Source organism: Drosophila elegans, unplaced genomic scaffold, assembly GCF_018152505.1.
Source record: "Drosophila elegans isolate 14027-0461.03 unplaced genomic scaffold, ASM1815250v1 contig_183, whole genome shotgun sequence".
Lineage (NCBI taxonomy): Eukaryota > Metazoa > Arthropoda > Insecta > Diptera > Drosophilidae > Drosophila > Drosophila elegans.
Window position 1 is genome coordinate 1,919,145 of NW_024545550.1, and position 22,990 is coordinate 1,942,134.

The window sequence follows — 22,990 nt, forward strand, 5'->3', positions numbered from 1 at the left end:
TTCAAATTAAATAAACGTCTTAAAATATGTTATCTACCCTCTACTCAAAAATTGAAAGTTAGAACTTTTTAAAGAAGGTATTTCTCCAAATATTAAAGTAAGCATATCTCATTAGTGATTCTCAGGCATTCCCGCAATTCGCTTGTCTAAAAAACGAAAACAAATAGAAAAACGATTTTTTTTCCAGCTATTACATTCGTGTGACATTTTCACAAACAATTTTCAAGCATGCACACATTTTTCAGATTTTCCCCACAAGTAATTCGGCGGAATGAACGAACTCACACGATAATTTTCAATAAATAGTTCCAAATCATTTTGCAGCTTTCTGGGGCACCGCCTGCCACTGATGCCTCGCACGTGACTTCCGGCGAAAGTCAGGGACAATAAAAAGGATATTCCCGCATTTTGCAGTTCCTTCGGCACGCATTTCATCGCACTTGCCACTGACAGGGGGCGATTGGTTGGCAAAACAACATTTATTATTAGAGCAACGCCGTCCTCCTTTGGCATCGTTTTTTTTTTTTTTTTTTTTTTTTGTTACGCTTACCCGGCAAAGCTCACACATCCACAATCGCTGGGCAAATGAATGGGCCGGAGTATTGGTAGGCTTAGGCCTTGGGCCGCTTGAGAAACGGGCAAAGTGCTGAAACAACAATCGAGTCGACAGAAACAACAGCAACTACCACAACTACGGTAGCAATTAGCCTGTCAGGCAATTAAAATGCAAAAATTGCCGTTGACACAGGCCGAGTAGGAAGCCGAAAGCAGGAAGGAAGGCGGCGGAGAAATTGTGGGCGACCTGGCAACGAAAAGTAAGGGAATTCCAAGGACTGGCATAGTGGTTGAAAATGTTAATAAGACCACAAGTAGTTTGAATTAATTACATGCTTCCCAAAAAAACTTAAAAAGGGAAATTTGAAATGAGTTTATAGTATATGTGCTGATTTTCCGGTTCCCATGTTAACTTTCCTTAAATAAATATACATTTGTTTTATTGGGAAACCCATGAAAAGTGTTATCTTTCCTTAAACAAGTATATATTTGTTTTATCAAGAAACCCATAACATGCCCGACAATAGTTAGTGAAAAAATTAATTTCCAAATCAATTGAACCTAAAGTTTATTTGACTTTTTATTTTAAAATTTGCCACCACCGTTTGTAAATTGAGTTTTATTTAAAAAACATCTGTTTTAATCAAATAGCATTAAGAATACCTCTCTTTTCATAACTTTCATGTGTATTTATTTTCTATAAAACTAAGAAGTTACACAAATATTTGTAAACCCAAAGATGTTATCCATGATGTTTAATGTTTAATGTTTTAGGGAATATAAGATCCAAAATCTGGTTTTAATAATTTTAATAATTTTCGGTCACTGTTCATCGACGACATGTGCCAGGTGTAAGAAAAGGCCAAAGGAGAGACAAAGAGAGCGCTAGAGCAAAAAGACAGAGATGGGGAGCAAAGGAAGAGGGATGCCGCCTGTGCGCTCAATTTACTTGTCGCCCCACATAATTCCAAGAAATTTCGTATAATCCACGGCAAATTGAGAACGCAGAATGGGGGAGCACGGAACCCGAACCGAGCTAAATATAAAGTGCATACACAAAAATATCTTCGAAATTGCACAGAAACAAGAACGACAACAAAGTGTGCTTGGAAAATTGCTAATTACGCGATTGCCGTGATTTTGCCATGGCATATTTCAAGATGCTTTTCCTGCAGTTGTCGCTGCTTGTAATTCAAACGGCTATCTGGGTGAAATGGGGAGGGTTGATGTAAAAATATGGCAAATATTTAATAAACGCTGCAGCTACAAATTATGCGCAAATATTTTGACGCTGAACAAGTTCAAAAGAATATATATTATTAAATTCGTTCGCATTCTGTTGGCAGAGGGAAACCGTTTGAGGGTTGGCAAAACGTTACTACTGTGGGTAAATATCAATAGCATAAGCTGCCATCATATTTTTATAAGGTCTACTGACGATATTTGGTAACTATATATTTTAATTCATATTATTTTCCTTAAAGTCGTTATATAAATAATCCATTCTAAGCTTTATAGATTAAGTAATCTCTTTTAGGATACTTATAAAAAATAATATGAATTTATTTTATTCATCGAATACTTGCCATCAATTTATAAAACTTTACATATAAATAAATTGAATATTGTTCTTAAAGATACTTACAACTGCTTTATGCGGAACTTTAAATATTCCTTTGCCAAAATTACGTTGGTAATTAGCTCATCTTCCGTTTAATGGAGTCATCGCTGTGTCACCTTCTTAAGAACAACTCGCAGCCTCTTTCGACCCCTTAAAAGAGACAAAATAAAAACTGAAAAAATGAAAATAAACAAAATAAGAGCGACAACTCATTTAGTTCTATAGAATCATGCCTCAGTTGACGTGAATCACTCACTCAAATACTCGAGACAACAACAGCGAAGTGCGGAAAACTATTTTCGCCCCGACCAGCGCAGGAAAATGCTGCACCAAGACCAAGGCCTATTAGCTAGGACTCGGAAAATGGGTGGAGGGGTGGGTGGTTCAGTGGAAATTTTTTCATCCCCGCCTGCTGGCTCTCAAGTTGTCACTTAAGAAGGTCTAAGTGCGGTTCTGTGTGGTGAAGATGGCACGGCAAAGCCAAAGGCAAAATGCGCGGAAAAAGCAAAGAGCGCAGAAAATGAAAATGAAAACTTTCTGAATTGCTCATTAGACACGCTAGTTTTTTTTTTTATGGATGAAAAAATAAGGGGGACAGCTTGCTTGCTTATTTTAAACATTTTACGGCAGCGAGTTGTTTTTGAATGGTATATACTATATGGGGGAAGTGAGTAGTTAGGGAATTGTGTCTGTCATGTCGAGTGTCTGTCATGTATAATCTAATGAGTCCAAATCCGGATGATGAGTGTCTTCAAAAAGAACCGACAATGTCAGGGGACCAATATAGAAAACGCTACCAAAAGTTATAGATACATAGATTATATAAGCAAACTAAAAAAGTAACTTTAACATATATAAAATAAAATATTTGTGCTAACATTGTTTATGATTGTTCTAAAAATAAAAGAAAATGTATGAGTATTTACTGATTAAATTCCACATCCATCGCATTCTTGTTAACAGCTTAATCAATTATAGCATGACACGAATGTTTCCCAGCTAATAAATCAAACAATCGAAATGTCAGACGAGGAAGCAAATTGTTTTCATTTTCACTGACAATATTGGCAATCCTGCTGTCTTCATTTTGTGGCAGCAGCCGAGAATCAAAAAAAATCTATGGATTCTCGACGCCATGCATTGCATGTCAAGGTTTTTATATTGCCACACCTCCCGCCGAAAAGTGCCGCCCGCTACACCCACTTCATAAGGCAGCGGATATATTGTAAATATACATTTTGTATGCCACTCTTTTGTTGCATTTGAGATTTTTATTTATATATTTTTTATTTCGATGTGCTAGCAATTGTGTCATGCACTTGAATGTCGAGGGGGAAATCCCAGAGCTTTTTGAGTTCCCCTATCTGGGCAGCATCGACATTGTCGCTCTGTCGCTTTGATGTTGCAAGTATAACAAAATTCAACAACTGGGTTAATGGCACAAACACTCTGTTCATCTTCTTCTTCTTTTGTTGCTGCTGTTTTTATTATTTTGTTGTTATTTTGTTGGACAAATCCCCGTGCCATGTCTCAGCAGGCAAAACGACACCCACGTGGCGGGAAAAATCTGAGGCCGGGGCTCATGAAGTTTTCCCGGGCATGTGCGTTGCTCAGGTCCCCACCAAAAAACATTTATCATGTTCAAATTTTCCGTGTTTTTTCCCTAACATGACAACAAATATTAAATTTCATGTTTTGTCAGGCGCAACCGAGAAAGTGACAGAGTAAGTCGGCGATGAAGAGAAAGTGGGGTGAAAGAAAATTCTCCAGCTCCCAGCAGGAGTTTCCTACACATCAGGAAGTAGGTGCCAGTATCTTGTCAAGTTCTAGGCTCAATTTCACAAGAAGCTACGAAATAAATGAAAACCAAGTTCAATTTTTAAAGTGCATGAAACTGGTATACCCTATTTTTGTTTTTTAATAAATCAATAACACAAAACCGTTTTAAGTATTCCACTTTAAAGCACTCCCTTTGGCACTATAAATAACCAGAGACATTTTCAAAGAAAACATTTTGGGAGAAGAATGTTCTCAATTTATATGATTAATTATAATTAACTAGCGCACAAAATATAAAAATATTTATAGAATAAAACATAAGATGACAAATTGAAGCCAGCGTAAAATTCTAAAGAAAATACAAGCTAAGATAAATATTAATTCGAGAAACATTTTTTTGCAGTATAACTTGTAAAGACAATAAATAATTTTGTTTTTTAGATAAGCTTTGCAGTGTTGTTTGAATATATTTAAATTTTTATAGTAATAGATAAGCATTGATTGCCTTGTAGAGTATTACTTTTTTAAAGTAAGGTAAAAAGTGAACTCAGCTGAAAAAAAGAAGACATTCCCAGATTGACAGTTAATAAAGTGGCGACAAGTTACCGCCTCAGTGGGTCTTTCTCCCCGACTGCTTGGGGTGTCTTAAAACAGGGAAAAATCCTGGTTGAAAGAGAAGGAGAAACGTGGCAACAGTGGCGTTGACAACTTGACCCTATGTGTTTGACAACTGGTCGAGAAAGTTTCAAATTTCTGGCTACATGGGGTAGAAATTAAAAAAATTGCCTTAATTTGTCGATACAACTGAACTTATTTTCAGTTTAAGAGGAGGCCATAAATCTTTATCTTTCAAAATACAGGCCAAGAGAAACCATTGAAATTTAGCTGGTGATAGAGAGTTATCCAGTAATTAGGTTATAGTAAAGCCGAAAAGGCTTTATTTCACTTAATGAAACATTAAAGTTGAGTTCAAAGTCTTAAATACTCTACACCCCTTTCCAAATCACTTGTGGAGCACAACAAAGAAATTTACCATTAAAAGAGCATAAATAATGTCATATTACAGTGAATAATTACAGTTGTCAGCTTAGTGGGGATATTCGCAACTCCCGCCCCGTTAACCGGGCACACAAAAAGGCCAATTAAAGCTGGAAAGGCGGAAAGGCGAAAAGGCAGCCGACAAACAGGAGGCGGCTGGACAGAGAGAAGAGGTCCTTGATAATTATGGCATGCAAAAGTGTTTCTCCAGTTTTGGCCGAGAGTGTAACCCAATATAAACGCCATTTATCATGGTGCGTGTGTAGAGGGGCTTTGGTCCAACCAAAGGGGCGGTGGAAAGCGGAGATCCTGTGCGGTTGACTGTTGCTAATAAATTACAACATGCTGTGGACATGTGCCGCCAGGAATGGGCTGCAAATGGAGAAGGTCCTGCCGCTGACAGTTTTAAATTGCAAAAGCGTTGGCGGTTTCCACTAGCCTGCCCCGTCCTTGGCCAGCTAATTAAGCCAAAACTAACATTTGGCAAATGCATCTGCGGCGCTGTCATAATTTGCACTTCTTACAGGCTTTTTAATTGGCCACGACTTGGCTCGAATTGGCTACCGAACAAATGGCCCATCAAAATCAAATTTGTTATTTATGGTCTCGGTCTGAGACCTTTGCGAACTGCCCCCCACTTGACACTTGGCATCCCTCTGAGTTATTTATTTATTTATTTGCACACTCGGTCCCGCAAAAAAAAAAAAAAAAAAAAACCGGGCTCATTTTTCATTTGCCAGCCTCTTGAATTACGCCAATTATGTCCTGACAGCCTCAAGTTTTCCCTCTCAACGGAGGACGTGTGTTTGTTTGAGTGCGTGAGGCAGATTGCCAAAAGGAACAAAATGGAGAAGCCTTGAAGAGCTCCTGTTGCCAAGGACCCGCTTCGTAATCTTTGGGGTCCCTGAAATCGAAATGCGCTTTGTCTGCGAAAAGCTTTGAATTTCCTCGTGTGGCGAGAACTTTTTATTAATGCGGCAAATATTAAAAGTGTATTGCTTGGCAGCATAGGTAACCTTTGATGAAGCCCATTGACACAACTTTTTGAAGGTTTCAAGTGTCAACACATTTTCGATTTATTGCTGTGTGTAATCGGTTTAATACAGTTCTTGTGGTCTTCCATTTGTAGTTTCTTATTTATGGGGTGTGTTATAATCTGCATGTTATCAATGCCAATAAAAAAATATAATCTGTTTCACATCTTTCTCAGCTTTAAGAATGTATATCTGATTCCTTCATTAAAATTTGATTTGCATTTCCCTCAAGCTTACCCCATCCAAGCCAAAGTCCGTACTTGGAAAAATTCATTATTACTCGACTAGTTTGTTCAGAAAATGCTTTTTAATGACACAATTTCCTTCTACTTGCAGTTTCCAGGGCTCTTCGTTTTTTACTTCGACCCAAACAGAGGCGTGGAAAAGGGTGCTGAAGTACTAACTATTTCCGGGGATTAGATAAAGGATTTTATTGCAAACCAAAAGATGCAATTTCTCTCTTCACTTCAAAGATTGTTATTATCCTGAAAATCCCAAGTCCTCTTAGCCGTGCGCTCAACAATCTCTTATGACATTTTCTGCACAGTTGCAAGCGGAGCAAATAAATTATAAAAATTGTTTGCCTTTTTGCAGATGCTCCACTAACAGAAGTGCTCAATTTTATCAGCTCCTCTTGCTTGGCAAATAAATTTGTGCTTAGATTTGTTTGCTCTGCTCAAAGGAAAATGTACACAAAAAAAAAAAAGGAAAAGAAAAGAAAGCAGAAAACACATTTGGCATTAAGAAAGTTGAGCTGCATCTGTCTGATGACAATTTGATAGACTCGGAGCTAATTAAATTTGCATTAGAGCTGCGCGTTTGGGCGCGAATCCGTTGAAGACAAGCAAAGGACAACCACGTAACATATGAATAAATTATTCAAATTCCCGACAAGCTTTTTGCTGCACACGCACAACAGTTGCCGCGAAAAGTTTGCGCATTAGCCAAACTGTCGAGTGAACTTTGTCGTCGGCAAATGTAATTTATCAGAGCGGAAATAAGTAAATCAAAAACAATTTAAAGCCCGTCAGCCGGCATCATTAGCAGGGCCTTCAATCGGAGGCAGAGTGGGCGGGGCAGCTGACAGGCGGGAGACTTTAACGTAATTAGCCGACGTCTAAGCCAAATAGAAATGCTTGCCTACAAAAGTCACTCAGCAGCAGAGATTCGCCCCCGTGCCCCCCGGAAAACTCTTCGAACTGAGCTCAAAGCTCACAAAACTTCCACACAAGAGTTAATGAAATTTTCAAAATTTTCCAACACGCAGCCAACGGAACCTCAAAAGCAATTAATCACCTGCATTAAAGCGCTTTAGCTGTCGACATCTGAGACACACATATACGCCCAGCAAAAGTTTGGACGAACTTGGGTACACTTGGAAAAAGACAAAGATTTAAATTAATTACAAAATCGACTGGATTTTAAATTAAAATTTTCTGTTCTACTGGACAATAAAAAAATCCTGAACTATCTAACTAACTAAATCCCAACTCGTTTTTTAATTAAAAACCAACTATAAATTAAGAAAATAAAATACATTTTTGTACTGGTTTTTTAAAAAAAAAAGGACCAAGTTTGTTTAGGAAATATTTCCTTCAGCTTTCTTTTTGTTAAAGTTTATTAGGTTTCGTACACTATTTGAAACCAAACTTTCTATATCTTGAGCAAAGCGACTGGTGAAATTGATTTTGCTTTCTTTTAGTGAGTGTATAATGATGTTTGCCACCCGCAGAGCATTAAGACCTCCCATTTTCCACCTCCTCTGGTCAGAGTCCTTTATGTTATTGTTTGCTTTGGAGAGCGTCAGCCGCCAGCAATTGTGTTTGCTTTTTTGGTAGTTAATCCTATTAATTAACTGGTCTCTCCGGTTCACTCTCGAACTAATAAGGTGAAAGTCCTTGGCAGGTGAGAGGTGAGAGTGGCTCTTCGGTCGAGTGGCCACCGTGATTAATGGTTTTAAAGGGGTTTTTACCAACAATAGTTCGGGTCCTTTGGTTTCAAGTGTCAAGATTGATGGCAAAATGCCATTACAACTTTAATAAAGTCCCTAAATAAATTGCTTTAAAAAAATAAGATGTTGGTTTTTTAACTTCGAACAATTTTTGGTACTTCTTAAATTTGACTTTCAAAATCTTAAATACTACTTGCTGATATCTATAATTTTGTTGTGATAAATGAAATGTTTTAGTCTTAATTCAGTTGTTTAAAATACCTAACTCACATCTGTTTGTCCTTGCCTTTTTAAAATAATCTCATACAGTTTAAAGTAACTCTCACATGTGCACGTATCCACAAGGACACAGAAAGTGTGTGTGAAAATCACAAAAACAAATTAGTTGCGTGTAATTTAATTTGAAAAGCGAGCGTGTTTATCAAACAAAATTAAAACGGTGAAAAGGAGGAAAGCAAACACCAACAGCAAGGACGAAGGATAATAACAACAAAAACAACAGGGGACTCCACCGCAAGTGGTAAGAAAACGCTAATTGGATTTTATTTTAGCATGAGGAACAAGGCACGATGTTTTCCCCTCTCCGCCGTTCTTTGATGGCCAAGTTAATAAACATTAAAAGCAATTATGATTCTTGGTTAAGATGTCATTGTCGGCGGCGCTTTTTCTGTTTTTGTCGGGTTATGTTTTTGTTTTCGTTCTAGTTTTCGACTTAGGGAAAGTGAAAAGATCCTTTGAGACAGATAAGTTGAAAATGCAAAATGGCAATTTCCACAACCTGTAATTATACGCATAATTTGTATGTATATTACAAATAAAACAAGGATGCTTAAATAGTTACGAATTAAGCAAGAAACAGTATTTTATTTTAATTTATTTTACCTTTGTTCCTTTTTTATTAGTCTGAAAACTTGTAAAACGTAATGCAAATTTTTCTAATAATTTCAATAAAAGTGTTTATGTTAATTACTTCCATAACTAATGGTGGATAGTTATAATTTGCCGACAATTTTACACTAATCAAATTATTTTTTGAATAATTACATAAATTACAAAAGTGATGGTTAGATATAAGCAATAACTGCATTTTCTTTAGCACTTTTTTATGTCTCCCAAGAATAAAACATTTTTATGTTTTTCGAAAGCTCGTAATTAATAAGCAAACTTAAAATCTAATTATTGCTGATGTTATCCCCTTCAAACATCTTTAGCAGAGCAGTAACAACGAATTTTCCCATGAATCAGCAACAAAGTTAGTCCCCTTAAGTCCTACACCATCTTAATTATAACTTGTGGCAAAGTCAAAGTTAGTAAGGTGTGCGCTTCAGTTTCAGTATACAGATGCAGGAATTTTTTCTTTATTTTTTCTATATTTTTACATCCACTTTTTGTTCGCTTTCTTTGTGTATTTGTTGCGGTCAGGCGGGTACCGCGAGTCAGACAACCGCAGAATCCCAAGCAGATGGCGCATAATTGCATATACATAGCATATGGCAGTGACTAAAAGGGAGGGAAAACGGGGTAGAAAGGGGTTGTAAGGGGGGTGGCAAATAAGGCAAAAGGGCGGTGCATAAGAGGGTGCAAAGTGGGCGGTGAGGTGAGTCTCAAACGACAACATAAATCCTCGGCTTGTGCCTTCCTGGTTATTGTTTATCATGCACACACCGTATGCGCCCGAGAATAAAGCGCATACGCCATGTGGCCCGATGCAAATATAAATATTTTAAAGTGTCGACCTAAGCACAATGCAACACCAATTTAGCCAGGTGAACAGCCCATGGTGCGGCTTACGAACTAATTGCAACATTTTGTCCTTCCTAAAGACTCAATCATTAAATGTGTGTGAAAAGCAGAACGGTGAAGCCTATTAAATGCAGTTTGAACTTGAAGTTGTTAAAGTTGCATGGCCAACAGTTGCTGCATTCCATATTGATGAATACAATACCAACGAAAGTTAAGAAAAATTATAATAAGATCCAAATTTAACTTTAGTTCGTAAAGATATTTAAGAGTGAAACAATTGTAAACTTTTTTAAAATTTCAAATATTTCTTACAATGAAATGGTTAAATTTTTATAACATTTGCTTTTAAGCTTCAAGTGCTTTTACACTTTTAAAAGCAGATAGCTTATTTGCAAACAAGATTATATTTGCCAGCATATGAGCTTCCCGGCAATATCAAAACAATTTTTGTCCTCTTTTAAACGTCAATTTCGGCGTTCAAAAAAGAGAACTGAAACGTCATCTCCGTCTTCATCGGGCAGAATCCAAATCAATTTGCCTGCGATAATTTCTCGGAAATGTCGCTTAGCGCAAAAGTGAAAGCTGTTTGCCATTGGCACACATGTCGTATGCGTAATTTCGGATTAATTGATTTCTAGCGCAGTCGCTTGATGAGTCCTGACATCCTCATTTAGCCACGCCCCCTTCGTCCTGTTTAACAAACTTTTGTGAAATGCTTTTAGCAGGGGCGCGCTCAGCCATTTTTTATTTTGCCGCTCTTGCAGCTTAACTTTGACTGCCACAGCCATTTGTTGAAGTGGATTTCGTTTTCATTTATTTTTATTTTTTTTTTTTTTAATTTTCCTAACAGAAATCCTTGCAAACCGATCTGAACCAAGCTGAACCGAACTGAACTGAGCCATACTTGGGTTTGGTTCTCGTTTTTTGCGCACTTGCAAATAAATGAGCAGCGTTCAACGTGCGCTGATTAATGCCGTTCTAGTGCCACACAGTGAAAAATAAGCATGAAATTGAATATCGTCGACAAACCGAGAAAGTGGAATCAAACCATAGTTCTAAGATTTTAAGCTAATAACTTTTAATTGGTAATTTGGTCCGCCTCTCGAGCGTTTTTATGTACAAATTTTTCATAGTTTTAGCCAGCTTTTGGATTGCTATTTCCAGCTCCGAAATTTTACGGCCAAGTTAAATTGCGTTGTCGACGCCACGGACTATCAGCCATCTGAACAATGCCTTTAGCTGCGGTCCTTTCTTTTCAGAAGCCGATGATCAGAAAAGATTTAGTCAAAAGTTTTCTTTCCGTGCAGTTACCCTCGGCATTTCATCCACCAACTCCTCAATTTCGTTTGCCATGCAGAATCTATTAATCAAGCCACAACCTTAGCGGTGGATGGGTTTTATTCCTTTTGAAAATTAATTTACAACTGTGCAAATTAAAAGTTAAGAACTCTGATGCGCAAGATAGCTCAATCTTGATTTTTTGCCTTTCAACATTTTAACAAACTTAAGACAGATTGTGGGTGTGTGCATGTGTCTGTGGGTGAATTTAATAAACTAAAACCATTTGCAGTTCACTGAACTGACAGTAAATAAATTTAACCTAATTCGTACATGTCAATAACAACAGCAACCGAGACAGGACATCCTCGTCGCCTTTCTTTATTTAGCTTTGCTTTGCCTTGCTTTGGCTCCTAAGAATGCCATAACAAAGAAGATGAGGCACAGGATGTGCAGAATGGAAGTGGGCGAGAAGCAAAAAGAATGGCGAATGAAAGGAAGGAGGATATCCATGCAACGACCATACAAACAGTTTGCTTTTTCGCAGACGTGATGGGGCGTTGCACCGTGGAAAAGGTTCAAGAAGTGTATCGGAAAAAAAAAGTTTTTGTAAAAACAAAAAACCTAAAATTATTAATAAAACTAATAAAACCGGCCTTTCAAATGTCATTGTTTGTTCAAAGTTCGTGTTTCCGCTTGCGCATTATATTGTTAGGCACTTAAAAAACAAATATAATATATACAAAATTACAAACAACAAATTTTAATACCCCATCCTAACGGCACGTGATATTTATTTGCTTTTCAGTGAGCTCATGTCTGGCCTTCTCTAAAATGATGAATTTTAATTTTACATAAAAATAAATCGTAGAAAAGAAAAACCTTTGTATTAACATTTCTTTTTAAATATTTTTATTGCTTTAAAACAAATAAGACTTTTTCAGAGAAATGTGCTTAAAAGATTGGAGACTCCTTTAAAATAGTTCACACAACACCGTAAATAAAACAATTTTTTATAAATGCTTTCAGAAATTACTGTAGCTTAGCCCACTGTAATTTGATACCCTGCACCCATCCCTCTTTCGGATCTCTTTGCTCTGTTATGAAGTGAAAAGTGTGGAGCAGAAGCAAACCCCAAAGATGACGGCCATCTTCAGGCTGGATTGTGTGTGTGTGTGTGTGTGTCCGTGGGTGTGAGTGTGAGTGCCAATGTGTGCGTATTTGGGATTTTGCGTTCTGGGCAAAGGCACCACATGCTCCTGATGGCTGCAGTTAATCCACTTAATGACCCCGATGATTTTATTGATGAGCGCCAGCGCCAGCGCCTAACACTAACATATGCCGCCACCATAGTCGTTGATGATGAAGATGCTTCATTCCGCCTCCGGGGGGGATTGGATTTTCCACCCAGTTGCTGGAATCCAACCGCCACCCCATCTTCAGCCAGTTGTCATCGCCGCCTGTTCGGTGGAGCGTGCTGCGCGTCCTTCGCCTCCTCGGAGTCCTTCATCTTTGGTACGTTTGTTTCCTGTTGATTTTTCGGCACCTAAATTAGTGCCAGCGACTCTAGCGCTGGGGAAACTGCTCGGATTTTTCCTTTTGATAAAACGTCCGCCTGTCAGCCACGTCCTGTGTCTATGTGTGAGTGTGTCCTGTTTGCGTTATTTATGCGCGGGCATTAAAATACAATTTTTATGCTCGACATTGCCAGACTTATCCTTTGACTCCCGCTGACGCCTTCGCCATTCCCATTGGCTTACTCATTCCATTTTTAGTCTTGCACAGAGCGAAAACACCAACGAAAATAGTCAATTTATCGGAATATTGTAACTAAAAACAGTAAGATTCTTAGCAAATTAAGAAATCACAATCATTACAGACTTTTTAAGAATATCAAATTAAGAAACTAACAAGAAAGTGATTTTAGTTCTTATAAAATTACCCTAATGGCTGTTTGTTCATGCTAAAAATAACACATTTTGTTCCCCATTTTTACAATTTAAAGGATTCAATTCAAGTAGTTTTTTTTTCTGTACATTTCCACCTCCACATCCATTGGCATCAGCATCCACGTCTTTTGGGGCCAGCTCTTCTGAAGCATCTTTATTGAGTGTAAATGCGCGTGGCGAAAGCATATTTATTTACGTTGAGCTGCTTATTTATTTGGCAAATGGTTTTGCATTTGTCAACAGCAGCAGCAACAAAGTGGGATGGCACCGAGTAGCAGCGGCGACAACTTGCATTTCAATTTGGACCATGGTCCCCAATCGTCCATCCCAAAAAAGGGGGTGAAACTAAGTCCGTATCTTCAGATGGGTATTTGTCTATTTGCCATTGTGTGTTTCAGGCGTTATTTAACAGCTCTTTTAACTAACACAAAGAAACGTTATTTTCTCAAGACAGGGAAACTTAAATGGGATATATAATGGGTTATATTATTCAACTAGTTGATAAGTCTGATTTTAAATAGCAAATGCTGGAGCTTTAAATATTTTTGTCACTGGAATCTCTAGAGAGCTAAAGCCTTTGTTCTTTTAAGTAAATTTTTAAGTCTTTAACTTTGCATGTCCTTAATGAATTTAATTAATTTAAACTCAAATAGTGCATTTATAGATATCCCACAAATATGTTGAATAACGATTACTTACGGTGGCTGCATTTCCTGATTAACCTTTGAGATTCGCTCAAACAAATTCCGGTTGCACAGTGAGGACCCAACAAGCCAATGATGCCACTTAATGAGGCATTAAAGCGTTAACATTAATATAGGCCGCATCGCCATAACCAACTGAAGAGAATCCGAGCACTCACACTCTCTACATGTTAAGCCATCGACATTGTGACACTTGGTGCTTTAATTAAATTTTCGATAATTGCATGCACCGAAACGCCGCCAAAGGACATGTCGGCGACGAAAATATCAGACGCAGGGCGGGATCGAAAGGCCATATTTGAAGAAACTGTTAATGTATTACATGTGCATTGTATTCCTTTAAATTAAAAAATTAGATTGACTTCTGTTAGGAAAGATGTGATACCGTCTTACTGTTGGAAGGCTTTTGTGAGATATAAATGCACATGAAAATTAAACTATTTTTTAACCTTATTGGCGATGCGCAATGAGCCTACAGCTCATATGTCAGTAGAATTTGATTTTGAACAACCTTAACCCCATTTAACGGAGAAAGATTTAAAGTATCTAATAATTGTATACTTATTACAGAAATTGGTGCTTTGTTAATATATAAGTTTTGAGAAGGTTAAAAGTCAAATTAAATTAAGACAATTTTAACTAATTTTCACAAATAAACAAATCACTTTACTTATCATTTAAAAAAGATAAAAAAAAAACTTAAACAGACAAAAAAACATTTTAATAGACATGTATATATTAAATCACTTGATTTTGCAGCCCTGGCCACTGGCAAATGCCAACGAGTAATGAGAATATTTTTGTTGGCGCCTGGCGCATTTAAGTGGCATTTTTAAATTGATTAAAAAAATTGGTGATGCTGCACTGCCTTCTTCTGCGTTTTCCGCCGCTGCTTCTGCTCATTGTGGTGCCGGGTTTTTCCCCTTGTTTTTCGCAGGCGTTTAATTAACGAGGCCTGGCCGACATTTTTGCCGAGCGACATTTTTAATTTCCTCCTTTTTTCCAGCCACCATCATCGGAAGTGCCGTCACACAGACCGGAAGTGCGCCGCACACACACACCCAGACAAACTCAGAGCTATAACCAGCGTCGAACAGTGTCAAAGAGGCGCATAATTAACTTGTTGGCCCGCCCATTTCCAGTACTCGACGCGAAAACTGAATAAAAAAATATAAGAAATGCAGAGAAAACAGTTGAAAGGCGAAAAGCGCGCAAAAGGGGGGAAAGGGGAAGGGAAAGGCAACCAACTTTCACTGCGGCTAAACTTGCCCAGAAATGAGCAGACATCTCCTCAGTCGGAAGTCCGAGACATCGTCGAAACTTTTGCCATAGCTCGAACATAATTATAAAAGTTTCGACAAGTATTTGCCCAGGTGGGCCAACACAGCTTGTCCGTGCAAAAAATAAGTCGGCAATGGCAAAAAAACGAGAGCGGTCCAAGGTTTGCCAAGTGGCAAATGCCAAGTGCCAAGAGCGGCGGCAACTTTATTCCCACTTCTTCATGGCCTTTCCCTACTAATTAGCCTGCTATTGGCATTTTCGCTTAAACGCTTAACGAGCTCCTAGAAATTGCCAGTTGCCTTTCGCATGCGTTAATTGCCTTGGCCCCGCCCACTCGCCCCCGATTCACCTCTGTTTTTATTATTTTTGTTTGTCTGCAAATATGATGGCTAATATGTCTTGCGTTGCGTATACGTAATTTCTGGGGATGCCATGACCCCGGCGAGACCATCAAAAACCGTTTGCTCGACCCGCCGCAAAACCGTGACGCTATCTGCTCCTGACAACAAGCAAACAACAACCAAAGCTGATGATGGCGGGACTTGGTTATTGTCGAACCGATCATACCTTCTATCAAGGCGAAGGTTGGGAGAATTTTTATAGTAAAAATTCGTTGGCGCAGTAAATTCTAGACAAATAGAAATGAAAACCGAATCAAATGCTTATTTGTAGTGTAAGCTTTTAATCAAGTAATTTAATAGTTACTAATAAATTTCATTTTCAAATAAATAATAAAGTATTTAAATGATTTATTTTAAAGACGCCCTTTTAATAGATCGAGGTTATAGAAAAATTTAATATTTACAAACTTAAAATATTTGGTTCATACAATTTTGACAGTTATCTTAAAATCATTAACTGTCCTTTTTATGGCTCCTAATATTTTACCTTACATTCCTAAGGTTTTCAGAAAATGTTACCGAAAGTAATATTACAAATTTTGCAAATTAGGTAAAGTTTGACATTGTTTTTTAATAAAAACATGCTACGAATTCCATTTAAAATGATTTGAGCACAATATAGGTTTGTGATTACTTCGTTTTTTGAGCTCCCCGACTGCCAAATGTAACACAGGGTATGGGCAAACAGGGAAGGCAGCAACATTTCACAACAGCCACTTAAGCGATGAGTGAAGTGAGTCGCTGGTTTTTCGGTCCAGCCACGCTTACCTTTTGCCGGATCCACGAAAACACGTATGTAGGTATATAGTACCAGTGCCCAACCTGTGTATGCCTGAACTGAACCCGAGAACGGGGCCACTTGGAAATTGCTTTGAAGGGTTTGCTGACGCTGATGCTGCCGTGCCCAGTTCTCCTTTCTTATCTCACTAAAATAGGCATTGTTGGGCCGGATGATGTGTGTGGGCCGTGAGCCGTGTGGGGTGCCCCTTTCCTTTGATTTCTGCCATGCACGCATGAAAATTGTTTTCCTTTTGTTCTGGGCGCACGGCTCAGGACGAGTAACAACAGAAGCCAAAGGTTGTTGGCAGCGCCCGGAAACTATGCTATGGATTATGATGCTGCCAACAGCTAAGTGCGTACTGGGAGGCGGTCTACCGGGAGGCGTGGCAGCAAAAGGCCGCATATTGACAATGGAGGCAAAGGTGGTGCTCCGCCAGGTATCAAGGGTTTGCAGGCGAAGCCGGCTGGATCTGCTGTTGAAGAGGCGTGATTGAAACCCAAATGGCAAGGGAAGCGGAAGAAGCTCGGAAAGATAGGCGGATGCCATCGCAGTAGGTGGCTTTGTCATACGCAAGAAACTCTAACTCCTCACAAAATGCAAGAAAAAGTGGTTTCTGGCACTTGTTAGAATTTTCAAACTAAAAAACTTACATGCTACAATTTAAAAATGTTTTTTTTTTTATGTATTTAATAATATGATGTACCCCTAAGGTGTATTCTCAATTTTAAACACATTTATGAAAGTTTCTCATGCAGACATAAGACTTTGTCTAGACAAGTGTCCATCAAATATTTAAGCAAGCAATGGCAACACTGCGTATAAGTAATATGTTAAAGCTAAGCTCTTTAACATTTGTTCAAATTATTTTTAGTTTTCGACGTAAATTTCCCAGAAGACCTTCTATAAATAAAGGAAAAATCTCTTACCACCAACTGGTTTTACAAAATGCATAACCTTTTCTTTCGTTCATCCAGAAATCTGGCCAAAACACCCAAAAGCCACAAAGTTAATTTCGCAAATCGGTCTGTGAATACGGATTTATTTAATCAGGCTCAAATGGCGCTTATCCCAGTCGGGGAAATGGAGCTGCTTACTTAGCATCATTATGGCCAACGATTTATGCATAAGCAGCGAATAAGGAGCATTACAATTTGGCTAAATCTCAGAGCACCCACGTATGTGCATGGGCATCCTGCTTATGTGAATGTGAATGTGAATGTGAACGTGAATGAATCTAGCCACGGAGACAAACGGCAGCCACTTAAAACTGTCACAAGTTAAAAACCGCAAACTGCAGTCGCTACAAGGATTGCACCTCCCAAAGGCTTGGGCAAAAGGGGGTTGGGCAAAAAGGCGGGGAAATGGGGAAAAGCCGGAATGAGGAGCACGTAGGGAGCAAAGAGAGACATTATGCGACGGCATGGAAACACACAACAATTTCACAGACAATGAATACATTGGCAAAATGAGCGGGTGGTTGGGCAGAGGACTCCTAGACACGAGGACAAAGAAATTTAAATAAATGCATGTGCACGAGTCGGAGAACAGAAAAAAATCACAACAATTGGCTGCACACTGAGGGAAAAATGTCAGCACTTGCTAAGCCAGCTACACTGAAAAAATTATGTTAAAAAAACATTTAAAATTATATATCATCAAATGAAGTTATAAATCTCCATGTAATGGACATTGACTGTGTTAAAACACGCTTAAATAAAGAAATCGAAATCATAATTTTTACATGTTATTCCAAATCCAAACTGTTTAGTATTGAATGGGAAATCTATTTTTAATTTAAAAATCATTTTCTTTCTATGTACAGGAGGACGTTGAATAGCCAAGGGGGGTATAGATAATTGAGGGATAGGGAATGTGGGTTCGGGTAAAAAAAGGAGGTTGGTGGTGTTACTGCCACTCGAGGACAACGGCGAGCGATGACTTTGCATTTTGCATTACATTTACTTTTTGCAACTTTCGAGATTCTCCGGGCGAAAGCAGTTTGAAAATTATTGCAGATTCTGAAACTGGAGTCAGCAGCTTTTCCTTCTTCTTCTTCTTCTTCTTCTTCTTGGCCACATTTCAATGTTGCGTGTTGGAGTTATTTTAAGCCATCGTTGTTGTTTTGCGTGTTGTTGGTGCTTACACACGCAAATGTCTTATTTATGCTCAGCACTTTTTACCAGCCACCCACAACTTTTCTTCCCTTTTTCCAGCAGACGACAACTTCTTGCGGCTGAATGTCGTCGACTTTGCTTTCTGCCCTTGGTTCCCACTTTACCACGCTTTTCACCCTTTTTTCAGCTGTGCAGTTTTCCTTCAGCTTCATCTTTGTGGCTCTCCTCCAAATGTTGCCTTTAACATAAGCAATAGAAGAATATGCAAACTACAGTGGAAACTATTAAAAATACTATTTTTCAGGGGTGTAAATTTAAAAAAAAAGTGTAATATACAAGATCAACCTTTTTTTTTTTAATATAACAGTACTTAGTAAGCTACATCACAAAGGAGAATTAAGCCCCTTCTATGATCTATATTAATAAAAAACTGTTGATAAGTGTTCAAGCTTAGATGAATAAATAGAAAAAAAAATGTTAATTCAAAAATAAATAATATTCATAATTAATCTGGAAGAGCTAATTTATAATTCCGTTGAACTTATACTTCTTATTTAATATTACGAGTCTAAATTACTTAAATACACATATACAGTTTAAGTAAAATGTATTACAGTTCAACCTTTTCTGTAATTTAATTTCTTTTTTTAATTTAATTTTATTAATTGTTATTTTATTAGAAAACTCTAAGTAATACCTCTTCTTTTAGTACAAACCCTAACATACTATACACATTTTTTTTAGAGACTAGCCTTTGGTTATGTGATAAAGTTAGTTAAGACATTTCAAATAGCACTTGATGTTAAAGACGACAGAGTTCAAGGGAGTGGTTTACACATATATCGGGTGCATTGGTATTCACTTTTGGATAGTGCCCCGCAATCCCCGGGCCATCCCCATTAATCCCCCAATCAAAAGGCAAGCCTGCCAGTCCGATTGTTCATGGTAACACAAAGCTCGGATTGCATTTGGACCGACTTGGGTGCAGCAGCTTCCTTGAGAGGATTTTCGCTCAGCCATCGTACTTCAACTTCAGTCCAGGGCTTTCTTATGCAAAAATCCATTCTTGTTGCTTGTTATTCTTGCATAAAAGAAAATTGTTTATATAGCTGAGAATATATATTTGACAAGGAGTGGGGCAAAGGTTTCCACGAGGAAGAGTTGCCAGCGCATACTTTATTTCATATTTTTTATTTTTTTTGGGGCGAAACCAAGCTGCTTAGTCCTGGCTCTAATAGAGCCTTGCCAGGACTTTTTATGCTGCTTATTATGGCTGGAGGGTATTCGGCTCCCCAAAATCCCCCCTCATCTCCGCTCTTTCTTATTTATTGTCATGGATATTTGAGTCGAGTTTTTCCTCCACTCTTCTGTGGCTCATGGATAATATACAATTTTTTAATGGCACATAATCACGTTAACTGAAAACTGTCGTCGCCGCTAACTTAATAAGCAGAAAGTCCAAAGTTCCCCGGACGATGGAGGGCTGGACAGCTGGGCACGTTATGCAATTTAACAGAATTATTTAAATTTCAACAAAACTTCTGAAGTGGGGCATGAAAAGTGAGCGGCAAAGTTTGCAACATGGCAACAACTTTATTCACCATGGGTCAGCGTTGCAATGGTAACTTTTAAATTAACCCTAATTCAGCATACGGCAGCAGCAGCAGCAACGGCAACAAAATAAAAATTAAATACAAATAAAAAAAACAAATGAAAAACGAAGAGAGGAAAAGAAATGGTGGCCAACAAGCTTACAATATTCTTGTGCATTCTTCAACTTTAACAATTTATTAAATGGGTCAAAAGCCACTAAAACTTCATTTATCATTGCATGAGCAGCCACTGCGCCACGCCCTCCGCCCAACCACCCGTCACGCCCCCTCATTCCGCCCACTGCCAGCCAGCACGTCAGCCCGTTGAAATGCCAACAAATCGCAGAGACGAATGAGCTCAACAAACTTGAAGCGTTTCCGGTATGCCACAACTACTTTTCCCCTTCCAGTTTCCCTCGATTTGGGCTGGGTATGCCGGCACTCCGGGGCTATTTGTCATGGGAGATGGGGGTCGTTAAAGACGGAGTCTACCATGTGCAGTCTGTGCATAAAACTCAGTTTTAAGCTTGCTTTAGATTTGTGACTCTGGCATTGCGTTTCGCTAGAGCTGAATAACTGATCAGTTAAGTATTTTAAATTATTAACTATTTTAATGATAATCAAAGTTAAGTTATCATATTTTTTTTGCTACCCCTACAACCTTGATACATAGCCGATTTTAAGTCTTGACTGGAATGAATGCTTTTTCTTAATGCAATATTAAAGAAAATTAATGAATTGGTTATTTTTTATTTTTTTTATTTTAAATTTAAAATATTAAAATAAATTTTTTTTAATTAATTCTTTGTGATCTATTACTTGTTAAATATTTCACAGTTATGAATCACATTGCAACATTGCAAGGGTATAAAAAATACGGCTTGTAAAAGTTTGCTTCCTTTCTTGGTTTTAATTTTCGTCATTGCACTGCAGCTTAACGGACTATTTAAAAACTTTAACTGGCTGATGGGTTATAAAGAATTTAAAATGGCGTTAATGCAGTACAGTCACTACCAAAATGGGGAAAAAAGAAGGTTCACACAAAAATTCAGATACAACATTTTATTTCCGCATATTCATTTTGTTTAGGCTCTTACAATCGTAACTGTTGGATGGACTGTCCAATTGGGACGACGAGCGATTGCCGTAGTGTCTCTTGGAAATACAAAAATCAGCCTTCTAGTGGATCGAGTTATGTCTGGGTTTGGAAGTCTAGTGTTTCGAATTGGCCGTGGTGTTAAAGGCGTAGGCGAGGGCTCAATGAAAATAAATGTTAAACGTCTAGTCGTCTGGATGTGAGATCTGGTCCATAGTGTAGATCGAGGTGTAGGATTCGTAACTCTAACTGGGGGTCTGGTCCATAGAGTGGGATTTGGATATTGAATTGTTGCCAAGGTGGGTCCAATAGGACCCCTTGTCCAAAGGGTGGGTCGATTTGAAGATCTATTTGTGGGTCTTATAGTGGGTTTTATTGTTGGCCGAGTTGTAGTAGGCCGATTTATGGGAATAGTAGGTTTGACTGGAGTTCTTGTCCATAAAGTGCGTTTAATAGTGGGTCTAATCGTAGGTCTAATGGTGGGTCGAGCTGTGATTTTTATAGGAGGTCTTGTCCATAAGGTGGGACGCACCCTTGGAGGCGTTGGACGAACAGTTGGCAACGGAGGACGCACTGGTCGTCTTGTCCAGAGCGTAGGCCTTATATTTGGTCTAGTGGGTAGAAGTCTAGTGGGAACTCGCGACCAAATTAAAAACTTTCGAGTGGTTCGCCCAACAGTTGGTCTGGTAGGTCTCTGGGTTGCTGGTGGTTTCGGGATCGGTCTTGTGGGTTTCCTTGTGATGGGCAGTCTTCTGGTGGTCTTGCGAGGTGGAATTGTTGGTCTCCTGGTGGGCTGTGCGATGGGAGGTCGCCTGGGCGGCGGTGGTGTTAATCTTGGCGGTGGTGGTCTAGGAACAGGTCTTGGCGGTGCTGGAACTCTCCGGGGACTGTCTTTTGGCATTGGCAGAACGGCCGGTGCTTTTGGTGGTGAATACACAGGTGTTCCATTGATCTGACCAACAGCCAGGCAGAGCAGCCAACAAACGAACGCCAGGCGCATTTTATTTGCACACCGCGAACGAGTGCTCCGATTTATATAGGTTACTATATATATAGAGACCAAGAGCAAACACAGATGGTTGGCCAAAGAATTTGTGCCTTTTGTCTTTAGACTTCACTCGGTAGTTAAACGTTTTATTAAACATACATAATTACATTAATTTCTTGCGTTTACCGGCTGCTTTATTTTCATTTTCATTTTCACTTTAACTTTCTCATTCTGTGTTTTTGGGTTTCGGTTTGGGTATTGTATCCTTTGTATCATATGTATGCGCTTTGTGTATAATACTTGTACATTCTTATATAAGTGTATACCATATATGAGTTTGATGCTTCAATTTATATATATATAGAGAAAGTTTTCTTTAAGTATCGGCTCAACAAACATAACTGTGAGTGCAGTTGTACAGAATGCATAATACTAAGGTTAATCTACCCGAAAGTTCTCAAGAAATATGGTGCTGTACACAAGAACTAGCGTATCATTACTAGAAAATATTCAATCAAATTTGCTATCAACAATATTTAAATATAGTGTTTACAGTATTTTATGTATTAATGTTTTTGTATATCGAGCGAGAGATAAGCTATATTAGCTTAATTTTTCGTCGAGCTGAAAACAGGAAAAAATATCTCTTAGGTACAGATACAGTTAGTTTAGTTTTCTTTTTCACTTTGGTGCGTCAACTTCCATATACTATATAAACGTATATTTATTTTTATTTTTATATTTCTATTTTATATGCTTCTTAGGTATGTCAAAATATGTCATTTTGTTAGTATATTTTTGTGTAAAATTAAAATATTCAACAGTTGATTGCAATGAGGCGGATTTCCATAATATCATTCGTTACAACATTTGGTTAAAGTTTTAGGCTTTATTTGTTTGTTCTCATCACTAAATTTCTTTAAGTTCAAGTTTAGTTCAAATTCTTTTTTAATGCAACTACATTTATATTTCATAATTCCATTAAATTACTTAATTTTGTTCTTTGTTATATTGCAAGGGACAATTTCGGGAACGACAATTTCTCTCCAATTTCTAAAGAATTAAAACTCTTAAACGTTTAAATT

General features: G+C 38.1%; 1 protein-coding gene across 1 annotated transcript; it reads right to left on the minus strand.

The window, feature by feature from the left end:
- Nucleotides 1-20,882: 20,882 nt before the first annotated feature.
- Nucleotides 20,883-22,949, minus strand: LOC108149799 (mucin-2). Its single transcript, XM_017277664.1, has one exon. It carries the CDS (start codon nt 21,915-21,917, stop codon nt 20,907-20,909), a length of 1,011 nt encoding a protein of 336 aa, XP_017133153.1. The 5' UTR covers nt 21,918-22,949; the 3' UTR covers nt 20,883-20,906.
- Between the last annotated feature and the right edge of the window lie 41 nt (nt 22,950-22,990).

Excerpts from the sequence above, each read along its gene's own strand:
- LOC108149799 (XM_017277664.1), bottom strand. The coding sequence starts at position 21,917 with ATGCGCCTGGCGTTCGTTTGTTGGCTGCTCTGCCTGGCTGTTGGTCAG.